Source organism: Hevea brasiliensis, chromosome 18 (genome assembly GCF_030052815.1).
Source record: "Hevea brasiliensis isolate MT/VB/25A 57/8 chromosome 18, ASM3005281v1, whole genome shotgun sequence".
NCBI lineage: Eukaryota > Viridiplantae > Streptophyta > Magnoliopsida > Malpighiales > Euphorbiaceae > Hevea > Hevea brasiliensis.
In genome coordinates, this window is record NC_079510.1 from 2,421,829 (window position 1) to 2,447,441 (window position 25,613).

Here is a 25,613-nt window from a genome sequence, read left to right on the forward strand (position 1 = left end):
TGGATCTGAGCTTAAATGGATAGTTTAGAATTTATTTGAGCCAAAAGTTCAATTTTGGCTCATTTCATTGGAAAGTTCAGGGCTCATTTGGACTTTTTTTTTTTCCTGTAACAGTATAGAGAAAGAGAAAGGGAAGGGGTGTTAGGTGCTATCATGAATGGGATCTTAGTTACAGGAGGCTATACGAAGAGAGTGGTGAAGTAAAGGAAGCAAAAGCATTGGCGAGGGTATGGGAGGTTCGGAGCTTAGATGAGTCGGGTTGGAGGACGAACTCACTCTGAGATTGAATAGTCCACAATAATATATTTTTAATACATTCACTTCTCACATATTTATACTGCTTACTTACAAAAGAAAACACTAGTAAAAAGGATGCCGATTTTGCCAATATTAAAATTAGGGTTTAAGGTTTGTCAACATGAAATTCGATTTTGCGATTGTGATCAGAACATCTTAAATTATAAGCGACACTAATCTTGCAATGAATACCTTCGTAATACCCAAGAGCCATTGGTTAGTTATAGAAATGAAGTCCATTTTCTTAAATACTCTTTTCTTGATTCGAAATCGGCCTAAAAAATCTAGACCATCTATGGGCTTTTACAATTGCTTGGTGATGAAAGCGCGCAGTATTTGGAGCCAAATGAAAGCTAAGATCAAAGAGAATCCAATGATAAACTCAGATTGCTGGTTGGATTAGTTGTTGATCAGAACCAAGCCAAAAAACACTATAGGCCAATTTTTCCTTCTCCTCGATATCCAGACCGATTTTAAAACAAGAAAATTAAATAAATTTCAATAAGTTATATATTTATGTGTATCGGACTACTGTTGAGCTATTTAAGCTTTTATGATTAAAATATTATCAATTTAAAAAAAAAAATTTACATTTAATGGAGACCAATGATATATTATCCCTTCTCATCACAAAAAATATGAATTATCTTATAATAATAAAATGAGAGACTCGAAAAAGACCAACCAGACAATCCTTGATTAACTTCAAAAATAAATTTTAATATTCTCTAATTATCATATTCAAGCTAAAACTATTACAAATCCTAACGCAAAGAATAAACCATAGTCTATGCAAACACAAGAAAGTTCAAAAGAGACAAAATTTAGAAGGCCAAAATACATGGCTATTCAACCTAATAATTCTAGATGCCACACTACAGCTAAGCTAAAAACAAACTCTCTGTCTCTTGATTCAAGAATGTACATGGTGCCTTATTGCAGACAAGTTGATTAATGAGCTAATGCGGAAAGGTATCAAACTAGTTCACCCGATGGTCCAAAAAACTTGCTGTCAATGGAGCCAAAACACGGGCTACCCTCGGTAGTGTTGGGTAAGTAAGTGTGCCAAGTATGAACCAGTTGAAGCTTAGGAGAGCAACTGCATCAGAAGCAGGTTTGTTCCTTATGGTAGAGAAAAACTGAACCACACTTTTCAATGACATGCCAACAACAGCAAAAAGAGCTACAACAAGGGGCATGCAGGGGTCTTCAGCTTCCCAGATAATGATTCCGACCAAAAGGGATAATACTGCACTGAATAGGGACTGTGAAAGTGCAACATCCCTTCTCTGGCCCACACCCTCATTCATGTCTAAGCTCCTTGAGATGATGCAGTGTGAAAATGAATGGATGGACCCTCTTGCTTTGCACTCATTTTTCCAGAAATTGAATAATTCTGCTTCCCTCTTGCCCTCACCTTCCCAGGCCTCTTTATGCATCATCAGGTCTTCAAATATGATTCCACTTCCTTTATCACATGATTGGCTCTTATCTGAAATGCCATGCTTTTCAGTATTGTCAATACCAATATTCTGTACATTGTCTGCGCTATCACTTCCTTTAATGCTCCAACGATCTTGACCCAGAATTTCTTTCAGCTGAAGATTTTCAACTTTCAGATCCTGCAACTATTGCAAGGCATAAAATCATTTCATTATCAAAGCACAGAACTAACACATGCATGGACTAACTTCTTCAAACTTCAACGTCAACTGCATGGAAAAATAAGGAGAAATTGATGGAAACTAATAGACATGAATCCAAAATCAAAAGCTTGGCTGAAGCAACTTCTTTTGGCATTACCTGTCTACGGTTATGCCCTATCTTAAATTTTTAGCATCACAGATAACAAAATGAAATGAAATATGGTAATATCAGAAGGATTCTTTGAACTGAACAAATAGGTATACCAATCTTCTATTATAGGAAGGAAAAGAAAAAAAAAAAAAAAGAAAGAAAAGGAAATATAATAAAAAAATAACATTGTACCTCCTCATAGGAGAAGATTGATTGTGGCTAGGGGTGACCGAATTAAATTATAAAAATCGAACCGTAAATTTTAGAAATCAAACCGAACTGAAATGGGTGAAAAACCGAATCGAACCGAACCGTTCTATTTCGGTTCGGTTCGGTTTAAACCGATCGGTTTGATTTTTTAATTTAGACTTGATTTTCAAGTTATTTGGTCTAATTTTAACTTTGGTTTGAACCTAATAACCATTAATCAATGAAATTAAACAATTAATATATATAAAATTAAATATAATTCATAAATTTTTCATAAAAATAAATCAATTCAAAAATCAATTTGGTTTGATTTAGTTTGATTTGACTATATAAATTACTATTCGGCTCGGTTCGGTTTAATCGATTTTTTTCTCTTCAAAACCGAACCGAACCGAAATAACCGAAATTTTTATAATGTAAAACCGAACCAAACCGATTTAATTTTAAAACCGAACCGATTGAACCGAATTGACTCGGTTCGGTTCGGTTTTTGAACCGAATTCTGCTCAGCCCTAATTGTGGCTCAAACCGGATCATGAGGGGTCCAATTTGCTTGTCTTATTCTTCTTTTAAACATCTTAGGAACAAAAAGTTTAATATGTAAATTTGCATGTTACTTTTCTAGGATGGATATGGTTTTAAATCAAGTATGCATCAGAGCCAATGCTTACTGCTGCCTTCAATTGTTGACATTCTACAGTATCATCAGAAAAATCAAAATTGTCAAGGATTTGCATTTTTATTTTTTATTTTTCTTGAGCAAACAAGACCAAATTAATTCCCATTTGCAGATTCAAGCTAAATCGTGTGTGAAATGATATAATTTATTCATATTAAGTTGTTGCAATTGTATCTCAATATAAGGGATCTCCATTGAAGTTGCATTCAACTACCTAATGAGCCGTTGCTGTCCAAATTCTAGAGCAAGAAATCCCTCAGACTTCTGGTTTGCACACATTTTTTTCTGCCAATCTCCTTTCCACTTCCTTCTTAAACCCTGGATGAATTTTGTATCAATTTCTCACAGCCCCCTCCCTCATTATTTTTGATGAATTTCATCTTCATCTCTCGGTTACATTACTATTGTTGCGCATTGGATATGTCATTTGAACACTGGATTGCAATTGACAGCTATAAGTCCTCACTTATGTCATCACTCTCGTCAATTTTGGTGCCAATTCTTCCACGTGGGGTTTCCAGAACTTTCAGGATATATTGTTCAACTATACATTGACTTGGGTTTGGTGCACTGGTACAACTTACTCTTGACTGATTAACTTACCTTAAGTAAGAGTGGCTTAATTCTGTTGCTGGTTAGCTGAGACATCAAACTCTTACAAAGGATATTGCAACCCAGGTAAGGGAGGAATTGGAGGATAGGAGGGGGAAAATTATTCTTCTATTTAGAAAGAAAGAGTAACAGAGGGGGTAAAAAAAGAGACTTGACAAGTAAGATGCTCAAGTCTTGTTCAATGGTCTGAATTTCTGATTTGATTGTGGTATTGGATATGTCAAAAGAGTTCCATCACAATTTACACAAAAATGTTCAACATCAAAGGTGCATTGCTTCACAACTGCAATGCATAGCTACCTCCCCAGGTTCATTCTTCCTAAGACTATGAGGCCAAAATCAGTCCAAAATTCAGCCAGAAATAAATATCTGAAGATGATCATAATCAGTTCAATGGAATTTGTTTCATTTAAAAAAAAAATCTATGATCTTTAAATTATGGAGAATCCGAAAGAAAGTATGGTTATTAATTTACTTGAAGGATTACCGACAACGGTAGAATTTAGCACAAGCCAACTACATCAATAATTGATTCCTCTCTCTCCTAGTGTAAAAAGGATGGGCATGCCTTAAATTCCACAAATTCATTCTTCAGTGCAACTTTTCAGGTGGAATAGAGGTATTTGTAGAGACTAAAGAAGAGAATGGAAAGACAGAAAATCATGCAGAGATTGGGACCAAATCAATGACAAAGATTGGGACCAAATCAATGACAGCCAAGACAAATCAGGATCCTCAGATATTAGTTTCCATATAGACACGTTCTCAAAAGGAAGCCAATAATTCTTCCTGACGGCATAATTTGCTCCCTACCATCTGTACTCAACTGTATATATATGAATACTGACGTACTCTTTAAAATACATAATAAGATGACACACAGAACTCTACCGTGGATGTCGGCTTGAATTGCTGAATCACATAAAATCCTGAGTGTTATTCTTCCCTTTCTCTTTTCTTCTATATGGTATCAGAGCGAGCAGCTCTAACGAGCATTAATCGATCCATATTCCTCCAGTTATCATTGCTGACAGCTCGTCCACTTGACATGACTCAAACATCAAAAAATCAACAGATAATTCGCCAACCACAGCAGGTGGTACTCCTACATTTGTCCTTAGCCATGGCTCGGTAATACAACCCAGTCACTTAGCTTCCTTCAATCTCTCATCCCAGCTTCCATTAAAGCTCACTGGTAGTATGAATTATGCAACATGGTCTGTACAAGTAATCACCTTGTTTTTGGGATATGAACTTCTGTCGTATATTGAAGAATCAGACTTTCGTTCGTCAAAGCTTCTTCCTGATCAGACGATCAATCCAGACTATAAACTCTGGGTTCGTCAGAATGGCTTGGTCCGCAATGCCATTATGGCCTCAGTTGATTAAACTATTGGTCCTCTTATTGCCCGTTGCAGGACAGCACAACATTCTTGGGAGGTTTTGCATACTACTTATGCGAACAAGTCTCAAGCTCGTATTTTCAACTTGCGAGACACACTGTCTAATCTTCGACGAGGAGATAAATCTATTACAAATTATATGAGGGAGATTAAAATGATAGCTGATGATCTCTCCTCCAGTGGTTCACCCGTGAATAATGAAGAACTTGTTATCAAGGTCTTAAGCAGCCTTGGTTCTGATTTCAAGGAGTTTTCGGCAGCTATACGCGTTAGGGATACACCTATCACTTTTGCAGAACTATATGACAAACTCCTTGCTCAGGAACTTTTTTTTGCAGCAAATTGAACCAAAGAAGGAGGTTCCTATCATAATAGCTCAATTTAATCAGTGAGGATCCAACAACTTTTGCTCACCCAACACTGGTAATCGCCAAACTCAACAGAAAATTAGTGTCTTTAGCATGTCAAATCAGCAACGCCAAGGACAATTTCAGCAGTGACATAGAGGAGGACAACAAGTTCAGTGCCAACTTTGTGACAGGTTTGGCCATCTGGCTAAGGTATGTCGATCTAAAGGACATGATTCGTAGGAAGCGAGAGCAAACTATGCTGCCCATCATGCCAACACTAATAACTCCTGGATTCTTGATTCGGGCACATCTCATCATATGACAGACGATCCCAATAACTTGGTATCCACATCAGATTTTTCAGGCAATGATGAAATTATTCTTGGAGATGGTAATGGTATACCTATCACTCATGTTGGTCACGCTACTCTTCCTTCTCACTTATCACCTACTTCTTTTACCTTAAAAAATGTCCTGTGCTTCCCAAATATGAGCCGTAATCTCATTTCAATAGCACAATTTTGTCATCAAAATAATACATCTGTTGAATTTTTTCCTTTGTACTATCTTGTGAAGGATTTAACCACGGGGGCACTTCTTCACCGGAGACAAAACAAGGGAGACCTCTATGAGTGGCCATATCCTGAAGCTGTTGTACATCCCTTCACCAACCAGCTTACATCACATTTTGCTGCTCCACTGAAGCCTACTTGTCATCTTTGGCATTCTCGCTTTGGTCATCCTCAATTAAAAATAACCAAAGCGTTAGTTTCCTCTTTTCAGTTGCCAGTTGTAATTGACAGCACCTTTACTTTTTGCAATTCATGCTTGTGTAATGAGAGCCACCGTTTACCTTTTGGTGCCACATCCATTACTAGTACAAGGCCTTTGGAATTAATTTACCATGCTCATCTTGCTTCATCATGCCTCTGTCCCTCTTAAATTTTGGTCTTTAGCTTGCCAAAACAGCGCATACCTCATTAATTGACTGCCCACAATAAGACTTCAAAATAATTTGAAACTTTGTTTCATCACAAACACAATCCTGATAAACTTAAAGTTTTTGGATGTCTCTGCTAGCCCTGGCTCCAACCTTACACTGCACACAAACTGCAAGCAAAATCTCATCCTTGTGTTTTCATGGGATACTCCTCCGCCACCAACTGCCATGTCTGTTATGACATTTCAAGCACTAACATTTTTATTTCTTGCCACGTTGTCTTTTTGAGGATTGCTTTCCCTTTGGAGAAAACTAATACCACGTGTTTCTTCTACCTCTTTGACTTCTTGGTTCACCCCCTCCAAACCTACATCACCATCAGCTCCTGAATCAGCATCTCTACCTAACTTTATCATTGCTCCCATATCACTGGCAACTCATAGTGGTCATTCTTACTTGCCACCAACAGAAGTCCTTCCTTGCCCTCCTCAAGTACGTTCTTCAACTACTTCAGTCACTTCTTCTGCTAATGATGTCTCACCCTTGTTGTCTAACAATATAGCACCACCATCCCCTATTAGACCCATAGTTCAGTCATCCTCTTTGACTACATCTTCTCCTGAAGACTCTAATAAAACCGAGTCCACATTACCCTGCACTCCCCCACCTCCTCGCATTATCACCAGATCATAAAATAATATCTACAAACCCAAACAAATCTTTGATTGCCTAGCTCTCAAATCCACATCTCAGATACCTTTAGCCCCTGCTACTTATCGTCAACCTGCCAAGTATCTTGAGGTGCCAAGCCATGCATGAAGAGTATGATGCTTTGTGCAGAAACGCTACATGGGACTTAGTTCCACCTTTCCCTGCTCAAAACGTGATCTCATGTAAATGGGTGTACAAGGTAAAACATAAGCCTGACGGGACAATTGAGCGTTACAAAGCCCCATCAGTAGCAAAAGGTTATTTACAGCAGTCCAGTCATCAAACACACGACAATCAGGCTCATTCTCTCTTTGGCTGTGACATATAAATGGCCATTGTGCCAATTGGATGTAATTAACGCTTTCTTGCAGGGAACTCTTACTAAGTTTACATGCACCAACCGAAGGGGTTTAAAGACGAACACAAGCCTCATTATGTTTGTAAATTGAAGAAATCCATCTATGATCTTGATAAGCTCCCCGAGCTTGGTACAATGAGCTTCGTCAGTTCTTGCTCTCTTGCGGGTTTCAATGAGCATACTCAGACAATTCTCTTTTCATCTCTTGTTCAACTAATAAAGTTATATTTGTCTTGGTTTATGTAGATGACATCGTGGTGACTTGCAACTCTATTACTTCCATCAATTTCGTCATTAAACGGCTGTCCCAACGGTTCTCAGTAAACGATTTAGGCATGCTCCATTATTTTCTGGGAGTCAAAGTCACACCTATCTCCAATGGTTTAATGCTTACACAACACAAATTTATTTTCAATCTCCTGGAACAATTCTCTATGCTAGGTGCCAAAGGGGTCTCCACACCCATGTCTCTTACTGAGTCTTTATCTCTCAATGATGGTGTGCCTCACACAAACATCAAAGAGTACCAACAGATAGGAGCACTTCAGTATCTTCAGTTGACCAGACTAGATCTTTCTTTCACCATTAATAAGCTAGCTCAATTTATGCATCGCCCATCCATCAATCATTTCAAGCTGCAAAGGGGTATTACGGTATCACAAAGACACAATCACTCACGGTCTGCTGATCATTCCAAATCATGATCATTCCCTACGGGTTTATTCCAATGCTGACTGGGTAGGAAATTTGGATGACAAAACATCTACATCCGCCTACCTTGTTTTTCATGGTAAAAATGCTATAAGCTAGTCTTCCAAAAAAACAGAGAACCGTCACACGTTCATCCACAGAAGTGGAGTATAGGGCAATTTCTACAACTGTGGCCGAGGTCAATTGGATAGTGAATTTACTTCATGAGTTACAACCTCCATTAAAGAAGCCTCCAGTAGTTTATTGTGACAATATTAGCGCAACTTGTCTCTGCAAGAATCCTGTGTTTCACAGTCGAATGAAGCATGTGGCTATTGATTTTCATTTTGTCCATGACCAAGTTGAAAAGAAGCAAATTGTTGTTCAATACGTGCACTTTGGTGATTAGTTGGCAGATGCTCTTACAAAGGTGCTACCAAAGCGACAATTCTTATTTTGTGTTTCCAAGATCAGTGTTAGGCTAGTACCACCGATCTTGCGGGGGCATAAAGAAGAGAATGGAAAGACAGGAAATCACGCAGAGATTGGGACCAAATCAATGATAGAGATTGGGACCAAATCAATGACAGCCAAGACAAATCAGGATCGTCAAAGATTAGTTTCCATACAAACACATTCTCAAAAGGAAGCCAATAATTCTTCCTAACCACAAGGCATAATTTGCTCCTTACCATCTATGCTCAACTGTATATATGAATACTAATGTACTCTTTAAAATACATAATAAGAAGACACAGAACTCCACCGTGGACGTAGGCTTGAATTGCCAAACCACGTAGAATCCTGAGTGTTATTCTTCCCTTTCTCTTTTCTTCTATAGAGACTAGATCATAGTCACACAGATTGAAATTAACACAATGAGTTAGGATGGACAAGATTAACTACAAAGACGATGGCATTTGGACAAATTTTATGGCCAGCCAACCAAGATTTCTAAAATTGTATAGACAAAATTGATCAAAAGACAATGGCATTTCAGTACTACAATTGTGGATAGAAAGCAGATAATAGCAGGCATTATCTTAAGAAGCAAAACATAACTAAAGTCCAGACTATAGCATAGGTGAAAGGTGTTGATGACTAACCTCTTAAGAATCACATTGTTGAACTCATTGAATTCTCAAGATTCATAGAAGATGAATAATGGGGCCTTGCACATGTGATCTCCATTATTCTTCCTGACATTTATCTAGCTGTTCCATCACTCCTAAGTCAATTTCTCTCTCGAAATTCAACTTTGAACTGTTCAGATTTCAGTAAGAGAGGGAGAATGATCAAGTGTACCTGCCTCCCTATAGGGGAGCTTGAACTCTAATTGCAACCCAATCCTTTCATGTGGTAAGGACCCATCCACAAGATGTTGTGGGCATCTTAGGAAAAAGAGTTTAAGTAATTTTTTAATTTTATATTCCAAAAGGCTATTTTAACAACATTATAAATCTTTTCTCTATATAAAGATGTAGGCATAACCATTTTTTATTATTAAGGTTATTCGGGGTCAAGAACCTAAGGTAGCGATCACAGTAATATTAACATGCGAATCATAAATGTTTATAAACAAAACTATCCACCATAAGGTTATTATGCATCTAAGTTGAAATTATTGTTCATTACCAGCTTGTGAACTTGTAGTAAAAAAATGCAATTAGGATTATAATATCGTAATCTCACAGGAAACTTCATCACTAAATAATATATTGCGAAATTTTTGCAATGTTCAAGTTTCTGTTCTTTAGGTATCTGTTTAGGAATAAACAGCATATCACATTCTCATTAACAATTAAATAATAATCAGTCTATTGGTTGATTCAAGCTAATTGAAATTGAATGTTGAAATAACATTCAAAAAGAAACAATTGTACCCTATTTTCTGCCTTGGTTTAACAACTGAAGCAATTGTACAGACAAATTATTATGTACATATGCAAAGAAAAAAAAATGCACAAATTTACTTTACAATCATTGTAAATGCCAACCATCAATATGCGACATAAATATGCAATCGTAATAATTTTCTACCATCTAAGGGATTTAGCAAGCTAATATGCACACTTTTATCTTTTTTTTTTTTCTTGCTATATCTTTGCTTTTCTAAATTGTCTCATACAAATTTATGTGAAAAGGAGGGTGGAGCCACTCTAAAAGAATTGTACATGGCTCTGCAACCGATCAAGCAATTTTCTACATAAAACTTCATTTTAGAACTTAATTTTTATATGATCTTTCGTAATGAAGAAGCTAATTCCCCTTGATTCAATGAAATCAAACTCTAGTTTTACCACTTCATAAGTTTTTCTTATCGATCAAAGTTAATAATAATAATAATAATAATAATAATAATAATAATAATAATCTTTTAAATGGGTAATATTATGAATAAAATTTTAACCTGAAAAGCAAAAGAAAACATTTTTAGCAGAAATCTCTACCAATATTACTTCAGAAATCATGGGAATATAAATATAATTGTTCTTCTCTGTTCAGACAAGGCTTGGGAAGACAAAATCATTACCTCACGCTCTAGCAATTCAATTCTGGAAATAACGGCACAGTTTTCCTCTTCAACTTCTGCTAGCATTGATTCCAAAATTCTACATTCTTTACTAGCTGTGCGGAGTTGGTGTTGAAGTTCTTTCCTATCCCACACCAGGCTATCCAACTCAATCCGCATCTCATGCAAATGCTCTTGTAGCTAAAAATCATAGCAACAAACCCACTAAAAGAACAGTTGATAAAAAGCAAAACTTACCTTAAAATAATATAAATCTAAGGCTACACCCTAAGCCAGTTAACAAAGCAAACTTCATAATTCTCAAAAGTCTAGGTCCTACAAAATTATAGAGCATCGCAAGTACCCTTGGAAAAACTACTACATACACTATTCATATATGAAATCATGAAGCAGCAGCAATAATAATAATAATAATAATAATAAAATATCATGAAACTTCCACTCTTAGCTACTTGTCAACTTCAAATTTTGAGAGGAGCAGTGGCACTGAAGCCAAACAAGCTAAATATTTTTAAGTTCTTCCAAAAGATGCATTTTTATTGCATATAAACATTCTGATGCAATGATCAGAGGATAATGCTCAATAGGCCAATCTTGAACTGAACATATGCGTACAATGTTATCTTAATAATTCCATGGTTATCTACTGTCAGAGAGAGAGAGAGAGAGAGAGAGAGAAGAATTAAGCACTAACCAGCCGTTCCCTCTGCAAGGCCGTCAAAACTTGCTCAGGAAGAGAAATAAGAGCAATCATCCATATCATAGCCTTGCGGAACATATTCAGATGGAAACTGATAGACGATACCAGCAACTCCACCCAAGTGTGAATCACAATGAACATGGTTTTCAGAGCAAATATAAATACCCATTTGCAGATAGAGAAAGGTTTAGCGAGCCAGATCATAAGGATAGCCATTAGCTGAGCAAAGAAAGCTATTGGATCTACCGTTGTTACTCATCAACTCTTCCACATAAAAAACATAGCAGAATCCACAGAAGAGGACCCAGAGAGAGAGAAAGAGAGGAGGTGGCAACTGGCAACATGAGTGTTGCCATGGCTGACACCTGGAGTGAAGAATTCAACATGGATATTACTATAAAGATTTGGATAACACCCGCGAATTTTTTGCAAAGCTTGAGAAATTTGGATAATATCATAAAATATTGTTTTAAATCATTTATATCAATAATTAAAAATATAAATAACTCTAATTATTATTATTAATTAAAATAATATCTTATTATATTAATTTTAAAATATTACATATGTTTTTATTCTGAAAAGTATCATTTTTATTAATTTAATTTAATTTTCATAAAATAATTATTTAAAAAAAGTATCACTACTCAGTGATATTTTCAAAAGCATGTAGTCATATATTTATAAAAATACCACTCTCGCTGATATTTTTAGAAATACATAATCATATATTTTAAAAACGCTATTTTTTATAGCATTTTTTAAAGCACGTGAAATAAAAAATAAAATTATTTAAAAGTATGTAATTATTATTTTTTATTGTGTTTTTTTTTATTTTCATTCAATCATTGTTTTTTTATTTTTATTCAATTATTTTCTTTTTAAAAGTATACAATAAATATATATTTTCAAATTATTTGAATAAAATGATTTTTACAATTTTAGAATTACTTAAAACTAAAATCAAATAAAAAAATAAAACGACTCTACTTAATGGGCAAATTGGAAATTTTCTTTTATTTTTAATGCGTTCTTTTTTTAAGGTTAAACTCCAATATAATCTTTGAAGTTTAATAAAATTAATAATTTAATTCCTATATTTTAAAAATAAATAAATTAATTTATCACTTTTTATTTTATTAATAAATTGATTTATTTACTCAATTTCTATCTAATTAACCATTAATTATAATAAAAATCACCAAAAGGCTCCTAATTCTATTTTCAATATAAAACAATTAAGTTTTTGATATTTTATAGTAATATCTTGATCTAAACTTCATATTCAATTAGCTGACAAATTTTATATTTAAATAATATATATATATATATATATATATATATATCATTAGAGGAAAAATATTGAATAAAAAAACACAAATAAAAAAAATAATTGTACACTTTTAAATAATTCTATTTTTTATTTCATGTGCTTTTGAAAAAGCTACTAGAATGATGCTTTTCAAAAAAATATAGCTATATGTTTCTGAAAATGCAATTGGAAGTGGTCTTTTCAAAAGTATATAACTAAATGCTTCGAAAATATCATTAAGAGTGATGTTTTTAAAAGTATATAACTACATACATCTGAAAATGACGTTAGGAGTGGCATTTTCAAAAGAATATAACTGTATTTTCTAATAAAAAATTATTGATTTGATATGTTGAGAAAACTCTTTTCTCAGCAATATTTTTTGAACAAACATTATTTTTTGTAAATAGTTTCAAATCCACGTTAGACTTGTAAATAGTTATTATTTTTTATATTTTTTTAATAATTAATCCTTTGATTTGGGTTGTCTTTAATTTACGGGCACTAATGTTGAGGTTGAAGATGGTCGTTCTTCCTTGATGGTTTTTTAGGGTGATGCATATAGCTTATCGTCGTCCTGTGAGAAGTTCTTTTTTTTTTTTTTTTTTTGAAAATGCCATTTTGCATTAAAAAGCCCGCAAGGACCAACATTACAATATGGGTTTTAAACACTATAGAGAAAAAGGAGACCCACACTGAGATAGCAACCAGCCCAAATACAATAAATCAAACCAAGAATCCATACCCATAACAGGATAACCCAGCCCCACCTAGAAACTCTAAGAGAACAAGGAAAACAAGGTTGCCGACCACTGCCACAATTGTTATCACTAACATCAATGAGCAGATTGTGTTTGCAAAAGCCAACATCACAAGGAGCAATAAATCTTTTATCTGCTCACGTCACCTTATCAAAACAACATACCTATCTTCCTCAACAGGGACTTGAAGCTCTGCTAAACAACAATGAGAGGGCACCGCGACAGAGCTCTGGCATACAAGCCAAAAGGATTGCCTTCCCAGCCGTGGTGTAGAAGCAAATCTCAGAGATACAAGACAGCCAACGCAAATGAACCCTCTCACCATGCACAGCAACCCATCAAGGCTAAAAAGATGGTAAAGACTCTTCAACAGGAGCAAACTCGTCCTCTAGGAGACCATCTACCATCATCTTCTTGTCCATCACAAACCAATTGAACCCAACACTCCAAGTTTCAAATGATGCCTTCTCATTGAAGAACAAACCTGCATGCAAAGACCCACAAACACCAACAACAAAACCCATTTACAAACTAACTCAATTAGGGGAGGGCTTTCCCACAACATTAAGCTAGAAACTAAAACCAAAAGCTTACGAAGGAAAACAAGAAGAGATGGACAAAGCTAGGGGAACCCTTGAGAAATGACAAACTATATATTTCTGAATTTTAAAGAAAAAGAAAATGCACGCCTCTTGTCCTGTGAGAAGTTTATGGTAGCTAGTGAAGCAGTGTTATTAAATTTAGCTTTGGGAAGGAACTATACTGATTTTATATATATATATATATACTGATTTTATATATATATATATATATATATATATATTGTAACAACTCAATTTTTCTAATAAATATTTTTATTATTTTTTTATTGAGCTAATAATTTATTTATATTTTATTCATGAATTTAAATTAATATTTTTACAATGGGTAATTTTTGTTAAATGGGTATTATTTTTATATGTATTATTATTTTTATCATTATCATTATTATTATATTTATTTTTATCATTATTATTTATTTATATGACTAGTTTTAAACATCCATATTAAATGTTTAATAAAATATTATTTTATATTATTAGCAATTGATTTAGTGGTCATTAATTTCATTATTATTATTACTATTATTATTATTATTATTATTAACATTGTTATTATTATCAATTTAAATGTATTAAAGAAAGATTAGGGACCTATGTGAACAAACAGAAAAAGTTTAGGGATTTTAATAAAATTAAAAATTAAAAAAAAAAGAGCAGAGTTTAAAAAAAAAATTTGCAAACAGCCCCCTCCCGTCTCTCTCTCTCTTCCTCCTGTCTCTCTCCCTCTCCCTCTTCGTTCACTGTGTCTCCGGTCGACCTAGTGGAGGGCGACGGTCTGCAAAGGTCCGGCGAGCTTCCAGCGATCCCCAGCGGCACCGGCAACCCCTATGGACAGCGAACAGCAACGAAAGGAGGCCTCAACGTGCCCAGCAGCCACGTCCTTTTAGGCACGATTCCGGCCATTTTCGGTGGCATTCCTGCCAGTGGAGGGTGGCGCTCGCCTCTTGGGACCACGGGCTTCCCATCCCCACCAATGCTGCTCCATTCTATGGAGGTTTCCGGCGAGTTTCAAAGAGAGAGAAAATTGGACAATGGGCTTTCCGGCAAGTTTTCAATCGATCCGACAATCGGATCAGAAATCCGAGGCCACCGATGGACAGGACAATGAAATCTTCGAGATAGGACCGGTCCTGCTCCGATCAGACACCGTTTAAAAAAGACAATAATCGGACGGTCCAAATCGCTTAGTGAGATTTTTGAACTTTTTCGATTTCCAAAATTTAAAAATAATTTTATGATAATTATTAATAAAATTTGGACTTAATTTAGGTGCAATCAGATCGAGGATAGGTCATCAGCGCCGGGACCACATTTTTAGCCAGATCCGGCTGTCTGGCGGCCCGTCTCAGAACGTGGTCGATATTATAGTCAATCCTAGCATTCTCAGATGTTCCGGACTCGTTTCAGGTGTCAGATTTGGCATAGGTAAATCCGAACTCCAAGTTGCTTATTTTCAGCTAATACCAATTTAGAATAAAAATTCATAAAATATTCGTGGGTGATTATAAAATTATAATTCTTTTTGTAATAGTCTTATAACCCTATTAAGGACCGCGAGGCAGCATTTTCGAATTTTTAGAGCTCATTTGGGTAGTTTTTACAAAAGGGTTAGTTATAGGGACTAAATTATAATTTTTCAAATTGTGGTTGTTGACTGTTTGGATGGGTCCAGGAGGGGCCATATGATATAATTGAGCTGCGATTGTGTGATTTGTGAATATATAAGTATATTTTGAACTCTTTTGTAGGTTGCGTAGGTCTTAGGTATAAGGGGGACTCTACCGGATTTTCAGCACAACTTAGGGTGTCTTTGGTTTTTTTAAATTTGTATTGAGTCAACTATATTAAATACTTGTAATGAAATTGTCAAGTGAGCTAGGACAGCCTTCTTCATCCGCCCAGCCGCAACAGTGACCTCGGTTCAAGTATGTGAGTAAAATATTAATTTTAATTATAATTTTAATATTATTATACGTTCAGGTATGCGCATGCATCACTTATAAATATGTATCTATGTAGTTAAACACTAGGCACATTTTATATTACATTCTTAATTGATGAAGTGCCATGGATATTGTTTATGGTAATTTGGAGCAATGTGCGTGCATGTGGTGTGTGGTATTGGATATGAATAGGACAGGTAGACGCGGCTTTAGAGACACTCACTGGGACCCGATGTTAGTAGTATGCCCTAGAGCATATCATTTAGTAAGTATCTTATACATATTTTATTAATAAAAGGCATTTTCACTTTTCCATTTATACAATATATTTATGTGTAATAGAAAAGGTCCATTGATATTTTGTTTGAAATTCTATTCTTAAGTTGTTAAGAATATGAGTGACAGTATTTCTAGCACAAAGTATCATAAATTGGTTTACAATCGAGGGTACTTCACAATAAGGACATGACTTATTGTGACACCCCTTACCCGACTACAGTGTAGCCGAGCAAGTTATGCCACTCAGTGTGCCGAGCACTCTATTTTATCTTAATTCATTTTTATTCTTCCTTTTGAATATAACTTGTGAAATATAATTTATTTAAGTTATTTATCGAAATTATAATTTATTTGAGGTTCCGAGAATTTTATAGAAAATCCGGCAGAGTACCGGCTAAAAATAGAGAAAACAGTTCTTCGGAACCTGTGAAAAACACTTCCTATTATCATATTCAATCATCTCATCACTCTCAAACTTCAATATCAAAATCTCAACATTTTTCACCATTCATTTCTCAATCATTTATCTCATGTGATAATCATGTACAAGTCACAGTTATGTATTCACTTTTCCTTTCACAAACACAATTTTGCATTATTTACATGAAAATCAAAATACATTACATAAGTTTCATTTACACAAAGGAAAATAAAAATCAATTACAAAATACCAAAATGAAGCCTAGTGTCCTACCAATGCACTGTAGACGGTGAGGTGACACGGATACTATGCAGAACTGTGAACTGCCTTACCGAATCTGTGGTCTACTAGGCCCTCTGTCCAAATCTTCAGTACCTACGCGTTGCAAAAGCGACGCGCTAAGCATAAAGCTTAGTGGTGCCAATAATACAAGAAAATATAATATGCAAATAAAAATAATAATTTCCTTGCTATTGTGTTCATAAGAAATGAATAATTACTAACTTATTGTTTAGTCGAGGGCTAATCATGTTTTATGATATTAACTTCTTCATGCATTTCGTTAATTATTTTCTTCATGATCTTGAGCTTCTTTGTATTTTTGTAATAATTCCTGATACTTAATTTTCGTGTTTTCTTTAATAATCAGTTCAATCACAGTTATACTTTTCCATGCCCAAGTAACCTATCTTTGGAAGATCGATCGATAACGGGTCGTTGGCACCGACACCGCGGTGCCTCGGGCGTCATACCATGGGACGCAGCGCCAACCATGTATGCGATCGATATGGCTAAAAAGCCATGATATCACATAATCGGGCATAAAAGCCATGCATACGGGCATAAAAGCCATGAATACGGGCATAAAGCCATGAATAAAGGCATAAAGCCTTTCGCAGTACTGCTAAAACAATACCCTATTGGCATGCCAAACTATCCAAACCAATCTTGTTAGGTATACTAGGGCACATAATATCATTAAATGTTCATAAGTTTTATTATTTCATTTTATGTTCCAATTATCGTTCATAGTATTTTAATTTTATTTATAGTAAAAGCATAAATCTTCAAATCTCATTTTTATATAATTTATGCATTCATCATACCATTCACGTTAATTGCAATTTACATCAATCGATTTTCATGTACCATTTGTACATCGAAATATTTCCATTTCTCTCATGATGAGAGCAATTAATCCCATTCACACATCCATGTGATTCATCTAATCGTTACAATATTTATATGAATTAGTATTCACATTATTACCTCTCATGTACCAATTTTTGTACAAGGTATTATAATCCTATTTGAAACAAAGACGTAAATCCTAATGATAACTTTATCTCATTTATACTCTAAACAATCCATTTGTGTTAATTACATTTTATATTTCAAGTTGTATTACTTATGTAATATGTGTCATTTTGTTTACTATTCACCTTACTAGTCAACCAAAATGTTAACCTTTTTATACTTAATGGATATATTAATTCTAATTACACCAAGATCCCACATTTTGAGTTTTACATTTACTAGTATTAATTGCCAATTGCAATTTAAAGTCTCCTAGATGCATTTCTAATTTCAAATTTTGAATTTCAAGTTTTGGTGTCACTATTCACCCCATTGGTCAACAAAAATGTTGACTTTTGCATAGACAATAGGTACATTGGTTTTAACACTCCCGATGTACCACATTTTGCATTTAAAACTTGTTGGAATCAATTACCAAATCCATTTCCAAGCTTATTTCAAGTTTTCATGTCACTATTCACTTCATTAGTCAACTAAAATGTTGACTTTTGCATAGAAAATATGTACATTGATTTTGGCACTTCAAACATACTACATTTTTCATTTAAAACTTGTTGGTTTTGGTCACTTTCTCAAAGCTTAGGTCATTTTGGCAAAATTGCCAATTTTTGGTTTTGGTGCTCCGAAGTTGCACTGTTTCATTGGTCGATTTACTGTTGGAATTTGACAAAACTTCCTTCATAGAAAATGTTCCTTATTTTGTCTAGTTGAATTTCTTTTTTTGAATCACTCCATTTGGAGTTTTGTAGCTCAAGTTATGGCCAAAATAAATTTACTGTTCACGTATACTGTTCCTGCTGAAATTTTGGGTTTTGGCAGATTTTGGTCCAACTTTGGTCAGTAATTTGACTAAGTTAAGTTCATAATTTGGTCTAACTTTCTTCATATGAAATGTTCTACCATGTCTTAGGTTTCCATCGGTTCAAGAATCGCCTAAATCTGAGTTTTCTAGAGAGAGTTATAGCCATCCAAACATTACTGCTCAAATGAAAATTCTGGAAATCTCAGTACAGTAAACTTCACTTTGCTCAATGATTTGATTAGGTTCTGGTCATAATTTGGGGTAGGTTTCTTCATGAAAGTTGTTTGTCTATGTCTTAACTTATTGCTGTAAAAATTTTAGATCAATTTGACCATTCTACAGTGAGTTATGGCCAAATGAACAATTACTGTTCATTTGGTCATTCTGCAGGGGCTGTTTACAGGGTATCCGGATTGGGGCCAATTTTTGGTCCTCTTGCTTTGGTCTTTTGGGCATGGTTTCTTCAGCAAAAATGTGCCATTATAAGCCTAGTTTCATGTCCAATTGGCCAAACACCAATTGAACCTACACAGCCAAAGTTATGGCAGTCCAATTGGACTGAAATCTCAGCCACCATGCTGCTGTCTTTAGGCAGCCTACCATTCCACTTTGCCATGCCATTTTTCAGTCCAATTTATGGTCAACATACCTCAAATGGTCACTAAGTGACCATTAGAATGTTCTTTAACCATTTCATAAGCCAAGTCAAATTTTCATTCCTAACCCCTAGCTAAATTTCAAAGTTTTTCACAATTTCCCTAATTTACTCTTTCATTCTCTCTATATATATATGTATACACTTTAAACCTAAGCTCTAGTTCACTCTAAGTCCATCAAACACTCCATTTCTATTCCTTCAATAGGGCTGCCGAAATTCAAAGAGTACATGTACATAAATTTCATTCATTTAATTCACAATTCCTTACTTATTTTAAGTCCTTAATATGGAATAAAAGAAGTATAAGTATAAATAGGCACTAACCTTTTTGAAACCAACCTTGAGCTTGTTATTCTTCAAGATTTCCCCTAGAATCATAATAATCATAATCAATTATAACTTCACTTTCCTAAATTAAATATCCAATAAAAATTCAACAGCATTTCCCCTTAAATTGGACTAAACTCCTATCATAAATCTTAAATCCACAACCACCCATTAATACCCAATCTGGCAGCTTGTGCATTCAAATTTATATATAATGATCTAACCGTTAGATAAATCCCAAATTTTAACCATATATTCAAGACATCCCTATACAATATCAGTAAAAATTTTAGTATCAAATAATCTCTATATCATGAGATATCAAAACATTCATTCAACCCTTCAAAATCTAAATTGTTGCAGAAATCAGTCTTACTCAGACAGCTCATGCAAAACAATTTATATCTCATAAACCACAAGTCTAAAATTCACCAAATTTTAACCCAGCAGCCTCAACATCCCAAATATCATTTGTACCAAATTTCATAATTTTATAAGCATCCTAACTTTTATTTTTCTCAAATTTCAGTAGCCAAAATTCAGAATTCAACCTATAGACAGCCTGTGTTCAACAATATATTTCTCCAAATCCAACCGTTGAACAATCACCAAATTTTAACCATAACTTCCACACATAAATACCTCAAACATATCCAAAAATCAGCCATAGATGTTGAGCCAAACTCACCTGGACGGAAGAGAAACATGCTGCCTTGCTGAACCCCTTTTTCTGCTACTATTCATCTCCTTCTCCTTCTTCCTTTCTTTCTTTCTTTTCCTTTTCTCTCTCTTTCTCTCTTATTCCAGCCCGTATGAAGAAGGAAACTGCTGGATTCCTTTGTTTTTTTTATCTCATTTTAAGTCATTTTTATCTCTTTTTATTGGTTTGTCAAATGGTGATTGGAGGGGGCTTTTAAATGACATCATCATATGTCATAATTAAGCATTTTCCTTCATTTTCTTTTCTTCTTTTCTCTACTCATTTTCAATTCAATTTTTAGCAATATTTATTCATATTTTAGATCATTATAATTATTTACTTAACTGGACAAGTCGGCCAAAAATCACCTCTGAAGGCGAAATGACCAAAATGCCCTTCGTTTGGCTTAACGGGTCAAAATTGTCTGTACCGATTGAAAAATTTTCCTAATTATTTTCTTGGCATTCTAATGCCATAGGAACCTCAATGACCCTTCTCTGGAGTCCTAAAAATTATTTTATGAATTTTTCCCCGGGTCTAGGGCTCCTCGTTGCGAGAACCGCAACTTACCTCTGGTTACCCATCGCTTGGGCACCGGCTCATTTGACTTGGTTGTATTTTATTTCTAAAATTTTTACTAAATTTTTCTTATTGATATTTGAGTTAATTTTGGTTCTTGACTTTAGTTTAAATATTTTTCCGGACGTTCTAGGTCATCGGGATGACCTCAAATCAAGACGATGGTATGCGGAGACTTGGTTGTATTTTATTTCTAAAATTTTTACTAAATTTTTCTTATTAATATTTGAGTTAATTTTGGTTCTTGACTTTAGTTTAAATATTTTTCCAGACGTTCTAGCTGTCCAGACCGACACCGGTCACCGGAAAAGTAGACTGTACGGAGTTGCTACCAGGAGGGTGTTACACTTATCCAGAAAGATTGTAATCACATTTGTTCCCAAGTTATTTATATGAGATGTAAATAAGATGGAATGGTGAGTCTCATGCCATATAACAAACATGATAGGCACTTATGCATGATGATTAGGCCGAACCAGTGACATTTTTTACAAGCACATGGAGTTTACTCTTGTCAATGCATTGTCATAAATTATATCAGTGCATATAATCTTTAGACCTGAAATTGCACAGTTATCTTGTATATAGGTGGTTTGAGTTTGATACTGCTTTCATACTTGTATTGTGTATGGGTATATGGGCATGTGTTAGCTCCTACTAGTTATATATGGAGATAGGGGTTGATCAAGATGGAATCTGTTACTCTAAGTAAATAGAGATAAAATCATGTGTTCATTTAATTGTTCTTCATGTTTCAAGTTCCTGGCTAGGATAGATAGATTTAATCAGAAAAGAGTTTCTGATGAGAAAATCTTTTTAATCAATAACTAGAATTAAAAGAGAACATAATATTCATAGCAAATGAGGTTTGACATAAACCATGACTCCAACTTGAATTGGGATTTTGTAACAGAGAGATTCTAGTGCATGGTAATATATAATTATAGGTTCATTTAAGGTAAACCTTATTACTGATTGGGTGGTTGTGGCATGCTATTCTAGGTGTTAACCATAGTCTATAAGCTGCCTAAAATGATTTAGAGAAATCATTTATGGTAAGAAAGAGTTTTGATGATATTAAGAGTTGATATCATATCTCATTGCCAATTAGTGATGAGCCTAGTGAGTCACACACATACACAAGTAATCACCAAGTTAAATATGATTTAATTAATTAGTTACAGAGTTTAATTGATTAATTAAATAGGTTTGGTTTGCAATAAGATTGCAAAGTCCCTAACATGACTTGAAACCAAATCTAGGTTATTGGATGTATAGTATAAGTTAAATTTATATTTAAAGTGTTTAAATAAAAATTTAATTATGAGAAATTAATTAATAGAGGTTAATTAATTAATTAATTTATATTTGATATAGATTGATTAGAAGAAGAGAAATAATTATTTTGGGTTGAAAACTCAAAATTAAGACACAAGGGTAATTTGGTCATTTCACAGGGTGATATGTGGCACCATGAAATGGTGACATATGACACTACACATAAGCTTGCCATTTGTCTTTCAATCATGTAAGATGATCAAAATAAAGATTAATTCTAGTTTTGACACTTGGCATAATACAATTGGGTCAATTAAAATTCTGAGCCAATCAGAAGATGACATGTGGCAAGGGTTTTAAGTGGTGACCTAGCTATATAAGGGAAAGGATGAAAGAACAAAATAAGCAATCTAATTTTCTCAAAGAGGTGCCGCCACCCTTGTTTTCTTCTTCCTCTATTTTTCTTCATCTCTCATCAATGCAAAGAGAATTGCCAACATTCTCTTGAATTAAAATTGCTAGAAATCGTTTCTAGTGTCCAATATACATCTGCAACCTTTCTAAAAGGCAAAACCTCAATTTCTAATTGATTGGAAAGGCTTGAAAAGCTGTTCAAGGGGATGTCATTGGTGATCTTGGTGTGGACAAGCTAGAGGGACAATATCTGGTGTCCTAGGTGCTTTCCAAAGGTACCAAACACATCAACAGTGCATCAAAAGGTTAGTGCACATGTTCTTGTATTAATCTAGGGTCTTAATGAATTGATCTATTAATTCTAAAATCTTAAATGGCAAATGTAGATCCAAAAACATATTAAAAGTGTTTTAATATACTGTTGAATATTGAAATCAATTAGGTAAATAATGAATCTTGCATGATGCATAAGACCCTAGAAGAAAATTGTTGAATTCAAAGTTCTAAACTAATAATTTTCATCCTTTAGTTCCTACACCCGGTCCTTTATGAATAAGTCGGGATAGGCACGACTCGAGATGATCTCACTGGCCCCCACATTTATTTTATTAAGCGAAAGTTCGGCTTGAGAGAACTCGCTGGCAGAGGTTGGATTAAGAGAGCTGTATAGGGGATCAGCTCCCATATATGTATTGTTTGAACATTATTGGGTGTGTGAGTGCTCCAAATTGCCTTTTTGCTATTTATGATGTGATTTGTGTATGAAAACTATGAAGGTGTTGCAATTCACTCTTTAGGATACATTAGTTTTAGATAGCTATAGAAATTGTATTTAAAATCGGTATTTTACTCTCTGAGTCGAATGCTCACTCCTGTTCACTTATTTTTTTCCAGGACACAGGAGGTCCTTTATTGAGTTCTAACCTGCCTCTCTTCTTCGCAAGTTGTTTAGTAATGTCTGTTATGTTTTATATAATTTTATTAAATTATAGAACTCCGCATGTTTTAGAAGTATTTTATTTAATTTGGGTCTGTAATATAATGCCATGTTGGATCTGTAAATCTATTAAATATATGTATGATTAGATTGGATGAGAGAGTTGAGCTCGCATTTGATTTTATGACATGATGAATATGTGGAGGGTGAGTTGAGCTTCCCAAATTATTATATATTGTGCTTACAGGTCGAGTGAGTAAAAAACTCCCGGTTTGATGATCTATGTTATGGTCGAATTTTGTCTGATTGATTTCTTGAAATTGGGCTCAATATGGGCCATAGGATTAGGTTAAGGAATAATTAGGCTTACTATGGGCCTTAGAGACTTTAAGTTGGCCTAGGTCCAAGTGCCGGTCCAGCCCATATGTTGGGTAGTGATATATATATATAATTATAAAAATAAATTAATAAATATTATTTAATTAAATTTTAATTATTTCAAATTAAAATTTTGACATTTATTAAATTACACTTACATAAATGTTAATAGTTTTAACTCATATAAAAATTGTTTGTTTAATATAATATATATAAAAAAAAACTTTATAAATGTGTAATTATCTTTTTAATATTTACAAAATATTAAGTATATATTAAAAAATAAATATATTATTTTATAAAATTTATTATATTATTATAAAATAAGACACACATTATTTAAAACAAACACATACACACACACACATATATATATATATATATATTGAAATAATAAACATAAAATTAGCTCAATTTTTTTATTTGAAAACTTTTTACAAGGTTTCAAATTTATTTACCCTACCAACACTTAAAATTTTTTTTATTCGTATTGACTAATCGAATCTCCAGCGCTAATTGAGTTACACTAATTTATTGATTCGACCATCAAATTAATTAATTCATGTCAGATTTTTTTTAACTAATTTAATTATAAACTCAAACTGATATAGAGTAAATTCCTTAATCTGATTGACCTATTTAGTCTGAATTTAATAAACTATGCCCCTTACATTGCCAGAATCTAGATGGTTATGATCAAGATGGTCTTGGTGCCAAAATCAAGGTTTGTGATTTTCTATTTTTCATGTTTATTGTTTCTGGATTTGTGAGTTTTAACCTTGGAATTGTGGTTGGTTAATTTTCTATTTGTGGATTAAGGATTTGTGTTGTTTTTGTTTGTGGATTTTGACATTTGTTGGTTTCGTGCAATGAAAATGAAAGGATAGTATAAAGAAAAAGAAAATATGTAATGTATGGTTACCCTCTCTTTATAAACATAGATCTCACATTTCTATAAATAAGGAAAAAATGTTTTATTGTATTTAAAGGAATATTATTTTTTAGTGCTCTTAGTGTATCAAATAATCAACCTATGTTTAGAAATAAAGAAAACTGTAATAAAAAGAATTGCAAGAGAGTCATATGATTATGTGTATTTTTTTAATTTATAAATATTAATTATTATTAAGCATATGAAAATATTAATTATAACTATAATATTTTGAAAACGTAAATAATATTTTGTACATAAAATTTCACAATACATTTATAATATAGATATATAAAATAATCAATATAAAGCGGAAATCATCATATGTGAAATTTAACTACAAATGCAAATAATGTAATATAATTTATCATTCAATATAATAAAAATCAAAAATATTTAATCATTAACTAATTATTATTATTACTCATTTCACAATATTCAAACTTTTATAATTAAAATAATATCTAAAAGATACAAAAATATCTTTGCAAATATTATTATCTTCATATTAAAAAATAAATTAAAATAAATTATTAATAATGTACACCCGCGCAATGCAAGAGCGTTATATTAATATTATTTTTTAAATTTAAAAATATAATAATTAATTGATCCAATAAAAAGAATTGTAAAAAAAATAAATAAAAATATTAAATAAAGAGAGAGTTACATTCTCTCTATTATATAATATATC

At 33.6% G+C, this 25,613-nt stretch overlaps 1 protein-coding gene across 3 annotated transcripts; it reads right to left on the reverse strand.

Annotated features, from left to right (window-relative positions):
* Positions 1-973: 973 nt before the first annotated feature.
* Positions 974-11,656, reverse strand: LOC110640696 (uncharacterized). 3 transcript variants are annotated; one of them, XM_021792138.2, is made up of 3 exons: positions 11,275-11,655; positions 10,581-10,760; positions 974-1,919 (listed from the first exon to the last, which is right to left on the reverse strand). In XM_021792138.2, exons 1-3 carry the CDS (start codon positions 11,494-11,496, stop codon positions 1,278-1,280), a joined length of 1,044 nt encoding a protein of 347 aa, XP_021647830.2. In that variant the 5' UTR covers positions 11,497-11,655; the 3' UTR covers positions 974-1,277. The 3 variants fall into 3 exon arrangements, with proteins under 3 accessions (XP_021647830.2, XP_021647819.2, XP_021647837.2); XM_021792127.2 differs by having other exon boundaries at positions 974-1,925; positions 11,275-11,654; XM_021792145.2 differs by lacking the exon at positions 10,581-10,760 and having other exon boundaries at positions 974-1,925; positions 11,275-11,656.
* Between the last annotated feature and the right edge of the window lie 13,957 nt (positions 11,657-25,613).

What these genes read in the sequence shown, in the direction of transcription:
- LOC110640696 (XM_021792127.2), bottom strand. Translation starts at nt 11,496, where the DNA reads ATGGCTATCCTTATGATCTGGCTCGCTAAACCTTTCTCTATCTGCAAA. An exon ending in CCTTGCAGAGGGAACGGCTG is followed by an intron (nt 10,761 to 11,274) that starts GTTAGTGCTTAA and finishes TATGATTTTTAG; the next exon opens with CTACAAGAGCATTTGCATGA. An exon ending in TTGAATTGCTAGAGCGTGAG is followed by an intron (nt 1,926 to 10,580) that starts GTAATGATTTTG and finishes GCCTTGCAATAG; the next exon opens with TTGCAGGATCTGAAAGTTGA.